Source organism: Drosophila albomicans, chromosome 2L (genome assembly GCF_009650485.2).
Source record: "Drosophila albomicans strain 15112-1751.03 chromosome 2L, ASM965048v2, whole genome shotgun sequence".
In the NCBI taxonomy this organism is placed as follows: Eukaryota; Metazoa; Arthropoda; class Insecta; order Diptera; family Drosophilidae; genus Drosophila; species Drosophila albomicans.
The window spans coordinates 19,722,903-19,741,417 of NC_047628.2; the positions used below are offsets into that span (position 1 = coordinate 19,722,903).

Consider the following 18,515-nt stretch of genomic DNA (forward strand, 5'->3'; position numbering starts at 1 on the left):
ACGTAATCCCCAATTGCCGGTCTAGTATTTGATTAGATGATAGTGCAAGACCCATTCACAGGCCCCCTAAAAGCGAGTTAGTTACGAGTAGAGTAGGAAATACACAAGATTTTGCAATTCAGGTTTGCTTTCATATTTTGTTGAATATATTTTAATTTTAAAAATATGCTTTCGTCTTTTACAAAACATATCTCTACATTAAAAATATATGTATAGTATATAGTATATATTTATGTGTATATGTATATACTTTATGGAGTTCTATATAGTAGTGTATATATATATATATAAGGTATAAACTTCTAGTATATGTCATATGGATTTTCACAGAAAATCTTCAACTTTCATTATTGTTGTTTTTTGAGTAATGCTTTCTTCTTTTCCCAATTGTTTTCTCCACCATTCTTTTTTCTTTCTTTTTTTTTGCTTATTTTCTGTTTTCTGCTTGTGCGTTTGTTTTTTCTTACAATCGTGTTGAGCATTCTGCATTTTAATGGAAGATTCAAATGTTCTTTATAGTTTTTCTGTTTTTTTTTTCCAACTGGATGTGCACCAACAATTGTTACATAAATTCTAAGTTTTGTTTTTTGATTTGTGCACAACATTTTTGGCAACAATAACTAAATGTTAACAACAATTATTGTTAGATCGTTGGACTCTGTTTTTTTGCTTGTCTCTTTTTCCTTTAGCTACAATATTAAATTCACTATTTGTTTACAAACTTGTATTGTTTTACATTTGTGGCTAATATCACCGTTATCACTGCGCTGTGCTTAAACTTTCTTTTGGGTAAGTTTAAGCTAAATGTAGTCTTCTCTGATTCCTCGTATTCTGTCTACTGCTTCGTGTTGTGTTGTGTGTGATTATTACAGTGCAAACAAATAATTAATTAACTGCTTAACGCTAATTCAACACATTGCAGAACTTATCGTAAAAAACTTGAACGCCGGTACAAACAATAATCAAACAAACAAAAAAAAATGTACAAAACAAATAAAAAGGCGAATAAACACACTAAGAGTTAAGAACTAAAAAGAGCTTAGAAATTAAGCACTAAATTTAAACATGAAGTGAGAGATTCCCACTCGTTGCGGGGCAGCGAGCAGTTTTAATGCAGCAATAAAATAATAATGTGGACTTGCGCCATGTGGCATGTGGCTTGGTGGCTTATGGCTGATGATGTTATGCTGTTACGCAGTGTGGCGCCAAAAGGATAATTAAAGGAACACTGTACTGTAAAAACATTTCGTCGTCACGGCGACGCTTCAAAGGCGTGTAATTTTATTCGTCGCCGTTGCCGACGTCGTCGACAGCTGCTCCAGGCGTGAGCACAACTCCTGCGCCAGACGCAGTTGATGCGCCGCAGCAGCGGCACATGAAGTCGCCGGTCCATTGCCAGCCACAGGCAGTTGTTGCACTGCAGCGGCCATTGCTTCCGGGAAACTGAGGCAGACACCAACCCAGCGTGCTTTGCGGCAGGCATGCGACTAAACAAACAAAGAGAGAGACAAACAATACAATTAATTAAACAATTCCGATATGTGTGGGAATGCAATGTAAAACTCACCATGGCAAAGTCGCGTTTCCATTGCACACCGCACTGTCCATCGCAGAGGGGGCAGGGACGCTCGAGACTGTAGCCACCGCATTCGCTGCAATCGAGGGAGACATGATCATCGGTCCAGGAGACGCCACACGTAAAGCAGGAGCCAATGTGTTGGCGCAACTCCTCAATGGTCAGCACATTGTCCATATTTATCTCCAGTGGGCTGCCGACCAAATCGGGCAACGAGGCAGACAAACCCAAGCTGTGATGACTGCAAAAAGAGAGCGAAAGCAAAAATGTAGATTAGCAACTGATAGACACCAAATAAATATGAATGCTAATATGCTAAAGCTTGTGCTGATCGATCATCGACTCAGGGCCCCTTTGAATCCGCACCTGAACTGCCAAGCGAAAGGCACGCCACACACACACAGGCCATGACCTTGCGCAGTGGGCGGACATCGGCAGTGTTCAGTTGCTGGCGTGATTATGATAATGAGCAGAGCAGCGCGAGAGAGAGGGGAAGCAGAGCGTGTTTCGGGGACTGACTGTACTCAAGCAGTCACAGCAATAGCAACAGCCAACAGACAGCGGCAGCTTTCGCTCGATCATGTGAGCGCCGCATTGTCGCCAGATTTTATTGTTGGCACAAGAGAGGCGGGCAACAGACAATCGGAGAGAACCGACAGAGATAGATAGACAGAGAGAGAGTGAAGAGCACACGCGGCGTATTATGATAATGCGTTAACACTTATACACAGAAGAACAACTACAACAAAGCACCAGGCAGTAATCATACTATATAGTTGTTGTACTCTGTACCCCAAATCACGATAAGATTGCGAAAAGAAACTATGAATGGAAACGCATAATCAAATCAAATAAAGGTGATTGCTGGCCAAGAGTCACAGTCACAGTCACCATCACAGTCATTGTTGTAGTCAGCGTTTGGTTCCCCCTAACTGGCCATGACTTTGTTTACAACGCCTCAAAAAAAAATTAGCAAATGTATCGAAACAAATCGCATTGAATGGCAGCGAAGCGGCGCCGCGCTGTCATTCATTTAAAAACGGAAATGGGTTTCCAGCTAAACGGCTAAATTCGGATATGAATCACAACACAGACACAGCACACACAGGGCGTATGAGCAATCTGGCCATAGATAGATCGATCGACGCATATTATTATATGGATATATATTGCTAATAACTCGATATTGATCTGTATTTCTTGTACTTACGCGAGTGGACTGCAAATGTCGGCAATTTGGGGAGCACGAACGCTGGCACTCGACATAGTTGTGGCTGTTGTTGGTACTGCTGCAATGAAAATAAAAACAAAACAGAAAATCAGAAATAAGGAAAAGTTGAATAAAACAATTAAGATCAAGAGTCAAAAAGGGGGGAAGGGGCAACAATGAAGTGGGGGGCACGTATATGTCAGGGGCAATATAAAACACAAAACGACGACAACGACGACGACGACGGCGCCAGGTAAACAAACGCACGAAGGTAAACGAGCTAGTTGTGCAGCTGCCACCAGAGGAGCGTGTCTATGTGTGTGAGTGTGTGTTAAGTTTGTATGTGGCTGGGAAGTTATTATTAAGTATTATGTGTGTTGTGTGTTGTGTGTGGGTATTTATAAAACACTTAAATGTCAAAAAAATTGCATGGCAAAGCGTTGAAACGAATTGAGCGCAACTGTACCATCAACACAGCAACAGCTGATTGCTTGCTTGTGGATGCCATATGGATGTGGATGCTGTTGCTCAGTGTGTGCGTGTGTTGACTTTACGCTTTAAGCTTTTCTTAACTAATTCCAAGTACGAGTCTATACACAAAGTGTCAATAAACGGCATTCTGCGAAACAGTGACAAGTTGGGGAACAACCGCTAAAATCCGGTTAAACAAAACATAACGCAACTTTTGGGAGATGCGTCATTCCAAAAACAAAACAAGCCACCAATATTATACATATATTTTGTATTATTTGTTGTTATTATTATTATGGCAAGCCTGAATCGCAGGAATCCGAATTTGGGTCTTGGCGGCAATTAAAATAAACTTTTAATTTGCGCAAAATGCCAACTAAATTGCACACCATACATGTTGCAGGTGTATCTATTTATGTGTATATGTTTTTATATACTATATACTATATTTATAGTCGGCACGAGCGCCATGTCTGTCTGTCTGGTTGTTGTGTGCAAATCTTTTGGATTTTGGCAGCATTGCAAATTTTTATTTTTGACACAGCGACGACGACGACACATGACTGCTGTCTGTCTGTTCGTTGGCTTTCTTCGCCGTTGTTCTTATGTTCTATATTTAGTTGATCATATGAGCACACAGCACCCATAATAAAATGTAATCAAAATGAGCGAGACGTGCTAAATTTAAAGCCTCAACCAAGACACCAAGTTGACAACAATAAAATGGCATACAATGGCTAAATTCTGCATTTCTGCACAGCTGCTGTTAATGCAAATGTTTATGTTAATGCCATGTTAAGTGCGCACTGCTTCGTTGAAAGTAAACTCTAATTTTTGTACTCGCTCGCACTAATGCTGATCTCTCTATGTATGTATGTTTGTGTATCTAGAAGCTATCTGGGCAGGCAACAGCAAGCAGCCTCCTCAACTCACAACTAGTTGCATTTAATTCAATTTGATGTGATTTATTTATAGAAGGGCACTCACACAAACTCACATTGAACAAGAATGCAACTTTGTTTTGTGTGTTTCTATATTGCGCTATGTGTGTGTGTGTGTTAGTTTATTTTAGGCACGGAAATACTTACATCTGTTGTAGTTGGTGGTGAGTGTGTAAATTCAGAGAATATCTGATTGCTAACGGCGCAAATGATTTATTATGCACTATTAATAATCCAAATTTGGTTGCTGTTGTTGTTATTATTGTTGTTGTGGTGGTTGCTATTATAGTTGGCCTTGCATAAGCGACAACAATGAAATTGCTTTGACAATTGCTTTTAAATAATTGCAATTAAATGTAGTTTTTCTGTTGTTGTAGTATTTGCTGGTTTTTTTTTGCAAATGATTGTTTAACTTTTCACACACGCGCGCGTAATTCACGACAGACAGTTAAAAACAGTTGTGCACAAAAAGTATTGTTTTGCGCAATTTGTTGAAGAAAATGTTAATAAACTAATATTGTGACAGAAGCTGCAGCACACTTTTTTAGTTGGGCTTTCAATTATGTTTTTATTTGAATTTTTTCTCCTTTATATAGGTTGAAACAAATGGAACTTGCTTGTTCGTATAGTTAGTTGAAGCAAGGAAAAAGCCAAAAGACCAAGTGGCGTGCACGACAACACAAAAATTACTCAAATGAATTCGCTGAGCGCGACTCGCTTTTATAGCAAAACCAGCGGATGTGCGACCGAATACGCAATACACGAGAGCCGATGACGGAGCACCACCACAGCTAGTGAGTGAGAGTGAGCGTGGCTGATATTGCCATCGCGGGCGCAGCTGTTACTGCAGTGTGCTCGTGCATGTGTGTGTGGGCTCGAGAGAGCGTTGTGGAGTGAGGCAAGGCAGGCAGAGCGAGAGAGTCGATATGACAAAGCAAAGCTAACGAACTTGTCAGCTGAAATTTGAAAATGTGTGCGCACCAATACCATTGCATATCATACTACATATATGAATGTACGTGTACAATGCGAAACGCAACGCAGAATGACAGAGCGAGCCGAGCGTAGGGTAAATCAAAGTTAATGCTAAAAACAAAGTCTCAAAAGTCAGCAGACAGCACTAAAACCAAATGATGCTGGCCAAATTGGCGGTATACGCAACGCATACATATGCGAGTATTTATGTAGTTGGCAACAGTCCGCTACAGACTGCCTCCTCATGATTATAACAACAAAACAAAACAAAGCAAAACAAAAACACAAGACTGTGTGCCGATCATCAACCAAATGAGAGCATCATCATGGCCTCTCACAGCCACACAGAGAGAGAGCGAGAGTGAGCGCAAATGGCAGATAGTGTGAGCGAGATAGTGAGAGAGAGACAGAGAGCAGAAACACAAGGCAACAAAAATTAAAAAACCCAAAACTAATACAAACAAAACACGTGAAGTGGAGAGTGGAGAGTACGTATACGCAGAGTGGAACAAGTCTAGTATATTGACTAAATGTAAACTCTCGAGGGGTTGTTGACGTAGGTAATTTGGACAAGAAAACACAGACCCAAGAGGAACGTCAGCAACAGTTTCAGCGGCATTTTCATTTGAATAACAAATTATTTTTCGCGATGCTGACAGGTAAGAAAATATAGATAGATAGATGGATAGAGATAGTGTCCCGCTGTGCGGGGTGAGACGAGAGCAAGCTGCAACGCAGGCAGGCGGTCCACAACCTGGACAACAGGTAAATATAGCGCGACCTGCGCTTTATGGCTTAACTAGAACTGATTATCCTACAGCAAGGTCTTATCTGCTTCCCACTCTCCGTCTCTCTCTCTCTCACTCAGTCTAGTCCGTGGTAATCTTATCAGCGTGTGGCAAAAAAAGTGTGGCATGAAATCTATAACAGCTGTAACGATCACTATATATTTCAAAGTCGAAATTTAGTACCAGCTAATGGAAATTGCCATTGCCGACGTCTAGTGCTAAAGTGCTAATAAAAAGACAGCCCACAAAAAATTCGCATGTTAATAGGAAAATTTATTGTTTATTTTATTTGCAAGTCGCAAGTCGCGCGCGCTCAAATTTCGCCAGCTCCACGAAAAAGAAATATATGTACATATATAAAGGGAGCTGCCCCCAAAAAGCCACAGATAAAATGACCCTCACCAAAAATAATGCAATTCAGCAGCGAAAACAACGACAACGACAAACTATATATAAAACTATAAACAACACAGCCTCACACGAACATGAGCAGAGACACACTTATACATGCACTTGTAAACAAATTGATGTTTATTTAGAAAGGGGCATCATGATCGTAATGATCATCTTCATGATCATTTTTCGCCAGATTTGAATATTCCTACGGCACACTTTTCGCTTGTCGTTTGCTGACTGACATTCAACGTTTGAATGCGGCGCAGTTTCATCGTCATTTCGACCAGGGAGAAGATTCATTATTGTTATTATTGTTTATCATCACCGTGATCATCATCGTTGTCGCATTGGGACAGCGTTTGAGGGGAAAAAGACCATTGTCATCTGGGAAGGTCGCTCAGCAATTACTCGTGATGAAACACCTCTGTGCGATGGACTCCTTATTTGAGACAGATTGCGTCAGGCCACCAAATGAACCAAATAATATTTAAACAATATATAATTTGCAAAAAAAAACCTTTTAAAAATTGTTTTTAAGTGCGCTACAATCTCATTGTTTATTCGTCGTGTATTTGTGGTACATATTTGAGTTGAGTTGAGTTACCTGAACTCTGGTGTAAAGCTTACCCAGGCAGCTCAATGAGTAGCTCAAGTGTGAGAAAGAGAGAAGCACGAATTTCTCTTCTTTTGATTTTTATTATTCTTGAACTTGACAATATTTTCGAAGCACATCAGACAAAAAGAAGTGTGTGCAATATATATTGTATTGTATTGTATATATTTTATACTGCGTTTACAATCGTAATAAACATTTTCAAGTTCAATAAGCAGCCTTATTTAATGCCTGATAAACTCAACACATCAGCTCTAGATATACGATAAACACAAAATATCTGAAATGCTATAGCGAATTTTGAAATTTCAGAAATATTTACAAACAATATTTCAAACAAATAAACTGAAGGACAAAACTCAGTGCACAGAGTTCAGGGAACTACTAAACGCTGCGGGATTTCTCTGCATCAACAGGTAAAGTTCATGGATATTCTTTAAGGTTTAGACTGAGATTTGTCAAAAACAAAAGACAGGGACATCAATAGCTAAAGAAATGCGTTTCCGCTGTAGTTTTTGCTATATTTAAACTGACAGCAAAAATGCGACAAGAGATACTAGAATTATCGGGAATTGAACGGATCTTGAGTTATATTTGATTTCAGCGAATAGATCAACAGACACGTGACCTTCAACAATTAAAAGAGATGAGATAAATTTGTATTATTCATGAGTTAATTTGAATCGTTTAGTATTCAGTTGACTCATACTTGATGATCAACCCTCGCTCAAAATTCAAAACAAAGTGAGGGACATGAACAAGTGCGGCTTGAGGAGACATGCGCTTCCTCTTTAGGTTTTTAGCTTTAGCTTCAGCTTCAGCTTTACAGTTTTCTGCAGCAGCAGTTCAAACAACTCGTGTCGGTTGTTGCTCATTTGTTTCAGATTTCACAGCTATGCAAACAAAGCTGCTCCTGCCTGGCTGTGCAAGTGCTTGCCAATTGTTGTTACGAATGTTATTTTGTATTCATGCATGTGTGTGTGTGTGTTCGACTCTTAAAGTAAACAAATAAATACATATGGATGCGATCGACCGTTTGTTGTTGTTGCAGACTTGACTTCAAGCCCAGCCCCAAATGCGAGACCTGCAAAAACAGTTGACGTCAATGCAAAACTGCGGAAAATGTCACCAAAAAATGAAAGAAAGAACAGTAAGAAAATAAAATGAAATAAATTAACTTTGCATTGTTTTGATCACTTGATCATGAGCCGAAATTGTGACCAACATTGCTGTTGTTGCTGCTGATTCATGGCTTACAGAGAAATCCATCATTTATGTGGGAGTGTTTGTGTATGTGTGTGCGATAATTCAAGTGATTTCTAACCGAGAAATTCCAAGTCAACGGCGCCGCCATCAAATGCTAATAAGTTTAACGAAAAAAAACGCAAAACGAGTTTTGATTTTTTTTTATTTATTATATGTAGTAGATTAGCGCTGGGCTTCCCTCGCTTGCTGATAGATTTGTGCAAATAACGGCTAACAACTGTTTACTTAATTAATGGGGGGAAAAATACTTGAGAATTCACCTGAGAGCAACTCTAAATGTAGGTAAACAGGGCGGGGTTGTCTTCCCGGCTTGCCATCAAAACGAAAGTGGCATTGAGGGAGGCCGCAGCACGATCAACACATCATCATGATCAGAACAGGAAAGAAATGAAAGAGGGAACAAAATGCTTTTAACTCACGAGTTGATAGATAATTGGCTAGGAAATTCACGACCTCTTGGCGGAGGGAACACGAGAGTGCAGCTGATCTAACTGTTGACAATGGCAATTAGAAGTGTGCGAATTATATGACCGGAACGTCTGGGGCACTTTTTCAGAATGAGAGGGAAAATCGCGACCCTGAACTTTAAGCTTTATCTACGACGCAACTGCGATCGTCTGCGATGAACAGCTGTTCAGTACAGAAAATTTACATAAATCTCGCAACAGTTCCGCTTAAACTATTTACATATGCTTAAAGAGATAAAAACTAATCTTTGCGATTAAGCGGAAACAAAATGAAAGATTTAGAGTAACAGTATCAGTACCAGACGAATGTTATTAACAGAGCTGTTAAGTAAACAATTGAAGAATACTTTGCAAACAATGATGATAAACTCGCTAGAAAGATATTAGCAAAACTTAAGCTTGCTATTTGGATTATATGAAATTTATTAAGATAGACCCATTGCGATTGGCGTAAAGATAAAAGATTACAGTATGTACAGAATGTTAAATAAAGAGCTGTTAAGTGAATGTTTTGAAGAACACTTTTAAAACAGGGTTAGTAAAGCCAAAGTAGTAGCCAAAGTTCACTATTTAAATTATGTAACATGCATTTGAATTAAGAAATTAAAGAAAAAATTAAGAGATTAAAGAATGTAACACTAGACGAATGTTAAATGAGGTGTTAAATAAATGTCTTGAAGAAATCTTTTAAAACCAGATTGAAAAACTCGTTGAAAAGTTAGTAGTGAAGCCCGAGTTTACTATTTGAAGCATATAAAATGATCCTGAATTAATTAAGCAATTGGAAGAAGAGTTAGTTAGAGTTACATTCGTCTGTTAGAGTTACATTCTATAATCCCTTAAGTAAATAAATGCAGTACACTTTAAACATTTTAAATTTGATTAGCTACTAATAGAAAAAATGATAAAATACACTGTTTTAAATAAAGTTTATTACTTTTTGAAAATTATATAATTTGACCACGTATTTATAACAACAGATTACAGACTTCAAAATAACCAATTGTAAGCATAATCGTAACAGTTTTTGCCTGTCACAATTAACATGCGGAAGAAAGAGTTTTTGGGTTACTCGCAAATTTGCAGTTTCTATTTGATATTGATAAATTACATATGGGTGTCAAGGCGTTATCTTTTGATATATGCCAACGGTTAATCGGCGTTTTATTGATTGCTCGATAATACACATAAAAGGGGGCGGGACAACTGTGTCAATTAGCCAAACTGGTTAACAATGGCAAAAAGCAGAAACAACAACAACAAAAGAAAGGTGCTTATTAAGGAAAGTTTCCGAGTTGCGCCGTGGGTACATCAATTATACTTTATCTGGGTATAATAATGTTGTTTGCCAGTTTAAATACTTTAGTTATTAGTGCTTTGAGCAATTTTCATCAATTATTTTCATGCTAGCCGCCGCCGTTGTGTTTTTTGCAATTATTATTTCTAATAAACAATTTTCTCTCTCTATACACATACAGTAAAGAGTCAAGAGTCAGTACATTAAGCTAATCAACAAAATTATATATATGAATGTATATATAGTAGGAAAGTCATGTGAATGCAATCTCGTAGAATGTTATTTATGCTCGTTTCGAGTTCCCAAACTTAATTTGCCGCCTAATTTATGGGATAATACATCCATTATGCAGAGGCGAGAATAAAGTATATGCATATTCTATTTATATATATATTTTCGTATTTATATCGCTGCTTTTCCTATACGCATTGCCGCATTGCTGACGTCACGAATGGGCCATAAATATATGAATGCTGACGAGATTGTAGTTTGTTATTGTATTTAAATATATACTCACACATATAGAAATGTGTGTGTGTATAGGGTTTCACAGGAACTGCCCCTCATATCGGACCCAATGGAACGTCAATAAAGTCCAAGCATTTCACATTATCAGAAACCTATTTGCATCGCTAAATGCGCAATCGAGCAGAGCAACTACACAACACAAAAAAAACCCCAACTAGAATAGCTGCGAATACTTCTTCCGCTGCGACTGAATATATACTATACTATACTATACTAGATATCCCGAAAGTCCAAATAGCTGTGGCATACCTCGACCTATAAGCCTGCAAAGCTCAAGTATTAATTAACAGTTTTTGCCTGCTCGGTGTGAAATGCAAATTTTCGTATGACAAAAAAATACAAAACTGAAACTTTACGCTAATTACACGTGACAACCTGTTGGGGCCGGATAAAAGAAGAAGGTACAGCTCTATATATCTATATAGTATATTAAATAAATATATATATATATATACACATTGTAAGCATAGCATTGTATGATGATGATATACGTAAGTAAATCTCAAGTGATCTGACCGACTATTTAGTTGACTTTAACTGAGCTGACGTTGTTGTTGTCGTCATATTGTCATCATCATCATGATGATGATGAGCACTTGGCTGTCGTCTGTGTTAGATTTGCGTCGCACGAATCGTTTGTCCACACACACAAACACACACACAGCAGCCTCACACACACACTTAGAGAACAAACTGAGAAGATGAGTTAAGTTTCCAGTTTAAACCGATTGCTACTAAATAATGTCGTTGTCATTGTTGCTGTTGTCGCTGCTCGACAAGACTCGCTTTCTTGTGTGTGTTAAAATTGTAAATTGATAAAACAATGAAGCGCTGCAATGAATGAATGAAGCGTAATTTATATGGAAATCAATACAAATACACGACGAGACGCGCCATCGATAGTATAAATTGTTGAACGTATTAGTCAAGTCGAGAATGTTGTAGTCGTTGTCGTTGCTATCATTGTCTATGTCTGACCTGCCCCCCAAAACTTTGTGTCCAGCCCTGAGATCGAGTGAATGCCAAGTGGTTCATATTATCCACTTCGCGCACGTTCCATTGACACTTGTCGGTGGCATTAGACAGCGCCATCACCACCGCATCGACAACGACATCGACGACGACGACATCGACGATGGCTCAAGTATCCGCTTGGCTTTTGGTTACTTGACTCTTTCTTCGCTGCGGTCTTTCTCTCTCTGTCTCTCTATCGTTGAGGTTATAACCGGCTGGGACCCAAGTGAATCGGTTAGAGGCCGCTTCACACACGCACACACACACACACTCGAAACACTCACACACTCATTGAGTGTGTACTACACTCTATTCATAACGGGCAACCGGCAAATTTTTTGTTTGTTTTTGGTGAAGAGCGGCGCGTGTAGAGCGAAGAAGAAGCAAAGAAGAGGCAGCTGGCAATTGAAGAAAAGGTCAAGCTCGATCATCAAATTGCATTTTCGGCACCTCGAACCTGACTACAGCGCAATTTGAGGCGACGCGTGGACATTGACAGCTTATCAGCCACAGCAGCAACAACAATTCTTGAACTGCACCGAGCCAGAAACTGAGAAACTTAAAACTGAAACTGAGGCAAGAGCGCGACTTATCGCCCTCGCGTCGTCGTGTTTGATGATGTCGGCAACAATTCAATAAGCCAAAAATAAGCAAAAACATAAAAAAAGCACAATGAATACTAAGCTACTGATATTTGGCTATGATATACCCTGTAACCGGTTTGAGCGGCAAAACAGCATAACAATGATAATATATGAAATTAAAAATAGAATAGAAATGAGCTTTAAATAAAAACATAAAAAACCATGCGGAGGAATTCTAAAAATTTGCATCAAATATAACGATGACTGTGCTAAGTTAATACTGTAATAATATTTAAACAATTCTTCCAAATCTATACAACAAAAAACTTCCAATATAAATTGATCTTAAAGGGAATAGCTAGAACCCATAATTACATTTACAGGAATTCTAAAAATTTGTAACAAACATAGCGATGACCGTGCTAAGTTAACACTGTAATAATATATTCAAAATTCTACTAAATCCCTACAAAAAAAAAAAACTGAAAAAGAAATACTTAAGTCCATATTTAAAATGAACTGTGGGAAGTTCTAGATATTTGCATAAAAAATAAAGCAATGACTGCAAAGTAAATATTGTATTTAAATTAAATACTTTCCTAATCCCCTGAGAAAAAACCTAAAACTTGTAATTTATAGCAACTTATTCTAAGAAAAATTACTTTAAAACCGCTTATTCAACTGAATTTTTCTCTCTAAGAATTGTGTTAATGAACTACACGCTTTAACGACTTAATAATTCCAAATATTTTGCTGAGCTGTCATGGAAAAACCTAATGAATTAACTAAATACATAATATTAACGTGTTAAATAAACTTGTTAAGTAGTTCACTTTATTTGTCAGTTGAGCCGATGTCTAAATGAAAATACAGTCGTCTTGCGAGAATAAAAAATGTACACATAATATGATAGAAAAAAATAATTTTGTAAAATTAAATTATATAAAAACAAATATTCCATTGAGTCAGAAGTTTCGCCAAATCATTTAAAATTTAGTGCAAAAAAAACAAATATTGCTTTCATTTATAATATTTGTAGGCAGCTCTCACTGTACTTAGTACACTTTCTTTTGTGTGTGTGAGCAACAAAATGGAGAACTAATTATATATTGTCGTATGCATGTTAATCACAAATTTAAATAATCAATTGGCAAGCGAAACATTTGTGCGCAATTTCTTAATGAAGTTGACAGTTGCAGAATGAGGGAAAAATAATTAAATTAAATGAATTAAATTATCTTTGAACTGAAGTGAATTGACGGACAAAGCGTTGCATAAGCTGTGTATACCGCGCATTATGTAATTGCAGGGTATAAATAGTCTGCGCGTGGCGTTCCATTTGGTTTGTCTATAATGAGCATGGGAACATAAAAACACAGACACACGATTTCGTATGCACAATCGAGCAGACAGCACAGTTTAAAGGTGGGCTAGCTATAAAGCCCCGAAGGGAGGCGACAATCGAAGGGAGGGGAAGGGGACGTTGTCAGTACTCGGTACGTAGCAGTGCGAAATTGAAAACGGTTTTATTTTTAAAATTTGTCATTACGTTTGTCGTTTTAATAAGCAATTGCATAAAAGCGCGACGTTTATGTAAGCAAACTTGCATGCCTGGCCATGGGAGCAAAAGTTGACTTTGCCAAGTGCATTCTGAGCGAAAATTTCGTATTATTCCCATCGATAATCGAGCTTGAAGCGAGAGACGGTGGGCGGGGGGCGGGTCAATGTCTGGGGGATATTACACAGACAATTCGAATACGGATTGATGATATAAGACCAGCTGACTGGCAAATATATATCGATAAGGAGCTTCGTACTATATTGTGTAAGTTGTCTGGAAAAACTGATTCAATGATTCATTAATAATAAGAGTACTGACTTGTACGAAGGTACGTAAATTACTGAATGAGATAAGATGCAAATAATGATGATGATGATGATCATCATCATCACCAAAGTAAAGTAAAAACGATAAGGCAAAGTAATAATAATTATATGGGGAAATACCTGAATCACTCTCTCGCAATCTCGCAACCAACAATTGAATATTTATAGAATCTTACGAACTCGACCAATTAAGGCATTTGTCCCATGCATTTACTCGGAAGTGCGCACATTGTAGAAGCCTCAAGCGCCAGTTATGAGGAAATGTCTGATAAAATTCATAGTACATTATCTATAACTGTATCTAGGCACATTACCAAAGCTAGACCTTTAACATAGTCATACAACTATGTGATAAATTATATTTAGAATTCATATAAATTTATTACAAACACATATAACGCTTTTAGTCATACTAATATATTATATTTTACGCTTTTATTCATGCGAATTGTGATATTAGTTATTAATCATAAACATTGCGGTTCTCTCGTATTTTTACTATATAATCCACTTAAAGCACAATACAAATTAACCTTTAGGCGGACTTAAGTGATAAACATTTAAGCTCAGTATAAATATTTGCATACCAGATGCGGTAGTAAAGAGCACAAAATATTTCAACAACATTCAAAAGAAGCTGTGCGCTGTCGTATTTGCTTAAGCTCGGAATTTTTTTTATAATGCTGAAGAAATTCGCTTCTGTTTAATTTAATGTTTTTTCCTTGTTGACAAAATCGCAAATAATAAAAGAGATAGCTAGATGTATACCCTGTAGTTATGCTTGATATTCTAATTCTAATTGTAATGCACTGCTTGCAATTATGTTCAATTGCTTGGCACTGCTTGGAGCGCATATGCTGTTATCCACAAGCAGTGCTACAGGCGACTGCTTCCTTAGCTGCTGTTAATGCGCTGTTAGGTGATCCACAAATCAAGTATGCGCCCAGTATGCAAGGTATTCAAACAAAATTACTTTTATAAATTAACCTGTCTGCTACAAGTAACAACCTACAATTAAATACAGATTGTATATGCCTCAGAAGCGATTACTCAATTATAATCACTTTCCCTTTCGTTTCGCTAGTCGTGTTCTAAACTCGTCGCCGCTTAACAAATCTCTGTGGGCGGTCGCCCTTTAAATGGCATGTTGTAACTTCCCCCAAAACGACCAACACACGTGTCGAGTGCCACTTTAATAAATGGACTTTGAAGCGCCGCACGCAACAATCATAAATTGCGCGTTTAAGCGTTTGCCCAGTCGCCAAAAACAAAACAAGGAAAATGACATAGTATAAACTGTTTGAGTTGGGGTGTGTGTGTGTGTGTGTTTGTGCATGATATTTCACTTTATATTGTAGGCGTCGCTGCTAATGTGCATAATTCCTCTGCCCCAGGTGATTAATGTTTGCACAATTTGTAGTCTCCCTAGGCAAATAAACGAAAAACTGAGCAAATGAGCAACTGAGAGTCGAGTCGAGAGCCGAGCTGAGAGTCACAGTCGTAGTCGTAGTCGCAGTTGTAGCCGCAGAGCGTAGAACAAGTCACATGATAAACGCGTGAATTTCATAAATTTCCAACGACAACAGAAACGTGTGAATAAGCGACTCGCACGCTTTGTTTATACAACAAGTATGCGGGCGCATTTCAGGCTAATCAGATCCGCGAATCGCAGATAAACCGGCAAAACAGACACAACAACAATTAGCACATGAATTCTTCTCTTTCACAGGATCTGATCGATCGCTGGTGAATCGCAATTGGGCGATGATCGAACGATTTAATTGAACAATTGCTCAATATTTATTATTGATCAGTTGTGTAAATTTAGCAAATTTCCTTCTAAATATAAAAAGCAACACACATCCATTGCAGCTGAAAACTGCCGATTCAAAAGTCCAAACAATGAACGGCATATTTTGGCATTATATATAAACACAAAAGTATCTATATGTATATATTATTAGGGGAGCCACTCGAGCGATAAAGCTGACTATATCGCTGCCAATTGATGTTAATAAAAGTGTGCGCCAGTTTCCGCTCAATCAAATCAAATAAAGCGAAGCTAATTCTCAACGTTTTTTTTGCCGAAAATGTAATACGCTCGCCAATTGTTGAAACAATTTTCATGTGTGTGATGGATGGAGGTCTTTGATATATGGCAGGTATAGCGAAAGAGGTTTTATTTGCCAGTCAGCCAGTCAGAAAAGAATTTATATGCTTGTCTTGGCCAAGCATTGAGTATAAAAGTCCAAGTGGGTCGCAGAAAAGAGCACAGGGACGCGATATGATATATGTACATAAATATACTATATAATCGTACTAGTCAACGACCACGCCCACGCACCTGTTAATTAGTCAGTTGGAAAAAAACGGCAAACTGATAAGCACGTCGAACGTCTACAACGCAGTCCGCAAGTAATTCTAGGCATCGATAAAGCAAAACCAAATAGCAAAAAATATCTGTATATAAAACAGTTTTGCGGTTCCACGTATCAGTTGATTGAAGCATGACCGCTGATCGCAGCTATAAATAGATCTCAGGTTGATCTACTCGAGACGATTGTAAAAATAAATTGCAATCGCGTACGAGTTCGAGAAACTTGAGACAATATTGACATCTGTTACATCAGCAACAACGTATATATGAATATTGCAATAAATATTTGCATGGCTTAATTGCAAGTCTATTAATTAACAATAAAGAATAAATCGACAAAAAGACGTCGTCGCATTCAAATGAGCAACTAACATTCCAGGCTGCTGTTAAGCCACACATTACATTTTATCAAGGCAGCAGCTAACATGATATGCAGCTGTTAAGAGCAGCGCTGTTAAGCCACACAACTGCTGTTAAGCTGTATACAGATAACGCACGTTTGCAATCGAGCAATATATTGAGGTCTGTGGCATGCTATATTTGTATAGCAATAAATACTTGAATGGTAGCCTATTAATTATCAATAAATATATATCAGCAACAGTCTTCGCATTCAAATCAGCAGCTAACATGATATGCAGCTGTTAAGTTAACAGCAGCGCTGTCAATTCTGCTTTGCTGGACAGCTAAGCTGCTTTTTACAGTTTTGTGTTAATCATTGTGTTTGGGGGAAGCACGTCTACATTGCTTTGTCTGACTGTTGTGCATTAAATGAATGTTTATTGTTGTATGTATAATCGTTTGAGCAATAACTTACCTATAAAATTCAAATTGCGTAGTGCTGCAGCACAGCTATTTGTTGCTGTGGCCACAGTTAGCTTGTCGATTACGACTGCTGTCGCTGTCGTCGGGCCGGGGCAAAAGTCTGGATCATCTACATCAAAGATAATGCCGTCTTCCCATTCGGTGACTATTTGTGTTGATTTTGTTAGCTGTTGTTGTTGAGTTGATGTTGTTGCAGTTGTTACTGTTGTTGATTCCAGCTTGAGTTGTTGTTGTTGAGCGTAATTGCTGTTATTGTTGATGTTAATGTTAACGACGTTGCTGTTGTTGTTGCTGCTGCTGGCAAACGAGTTGTTGTTGCTACTTGTTGCAGAGCGTTGTTTCATCTGTGGAGAAAAAGAGACGCAATTAGAGAAGTGTCGGCGACATGTAGAAAAGGTGAGTGTACGTGACGCTATGCAAATATCAAACAACACACGTGGCTCCCTCTTCGTCTCTCCACCTCTCACACTCGTTGTCACTGTCTCCAGCTGCAGCAAACACTCACACACAACAAGAGACGTGAAGTTATTAAGAGCACGCTTTGTGCGTTTCTACGTTGCGTTCACTTTGGGCGGGCGAGCGCAGTGAAGCGGGCGGGAAATAGAGTGGATAAACTGGAGCGACAGGACCAGACCAGCTGTTGCTGCCTGTTCATACACACACACACACACGCACACATGGGAGGTCAAAAAACATTCACACATGCAATCGCACATATTGCAAATAATGCCGCTTGGCAATGCAAATCGCATATGCAAAATCAATAGATGCATTATTTGGGTGAAGGCTTCATCATCATGCATACATGCATGCGTATTTGTGTGTGCGCCTTTCTGAATATGTATGTGTTTCTAGCTGCTGCGATGCAAATACAAAAAAAATAACGCTTCTGTTTTTGTTTTTGCAATGCCGTTTGCCTGCGTGTGCGTGTATGTGTGTTTGTATGTGCTTGGGGGGCACTTACCCCAGCGCTCAACTTACTTTGTGCAAACGGTCTACGGCGTTTGATCAGCGTTCTATATCCTGTATTTTCCAATAGCAAACAATGATATCCACTCTGTATATTATATTTTAAGCAAAAACTGCAGCACTTGCATTGATTTTAAGCGTTTAAATTGAATGTTTTGCTCGATTTTGCCAGCGGACTACAAATTTAAGGCATTCACAATCGTGCGCGGACAGCAAAAAAGTTGGCAGCCCTTTTTAATGCACTGCAACGACTATAACCGTTATCGACACACCACCACTCAATGTGAGTTGTATGCCAAAACGCCGTTAACAATTTTAAAATTAAAAGAAA

At 38.3% G+C, this 18,515-nt stretch overlaps 1 protein-coding gene across 3 annotated transcripts; it reads right to left on the reverse strand.

The window, feature by feature from the left end:
- Positions 1-388: 388 nt before the first annotated feature.
- LOC117565872 (protein pinocchio) lies at positions 389-18,353 on the reverse strand. Of its 3 annotated transcripts, XM_034245209.2 has the most exons (5): positions 18,197-18,353; positions 17,208-17,559; positions 2,787-2,865; positions 1,568-1,817; positions 389-1,487 (listed from the first exon to the last, which is right to left on the reverse strand). In XM_034245209.2, exons 2-5 carry the CDS (start codon positions 17,557-17,559, stop codon positions 1,266-1,268), a joined length of 903 nt encoding a protein of 300 aa, XP_034101100.2. In that variant the 5' UTR covers positions 18,197-18,353; the 3' UTR covers positions 389-1,265. The 3 variants fall into 3 exon arrangements, with proteins under 3 accessions (XP_034101100.2, XP_034101101.1, XP_034101099.1); XM_034245210.2 differs by lacking the exons at positions 17,208-17,559; positions 18,197-18,353 and adding an exon at positions 4,346-4,878 and having other exon boundaries at positions 2,787-2,862; XM_034245208.2 differs by lacking the exons at positions 17,208-17,559; positions 18,197-18,353 and adding an exon at positions 4,346-4,877.
- Between the last annotated feature and the right edge of the window lie 162 nt (positions 18,354-18,515).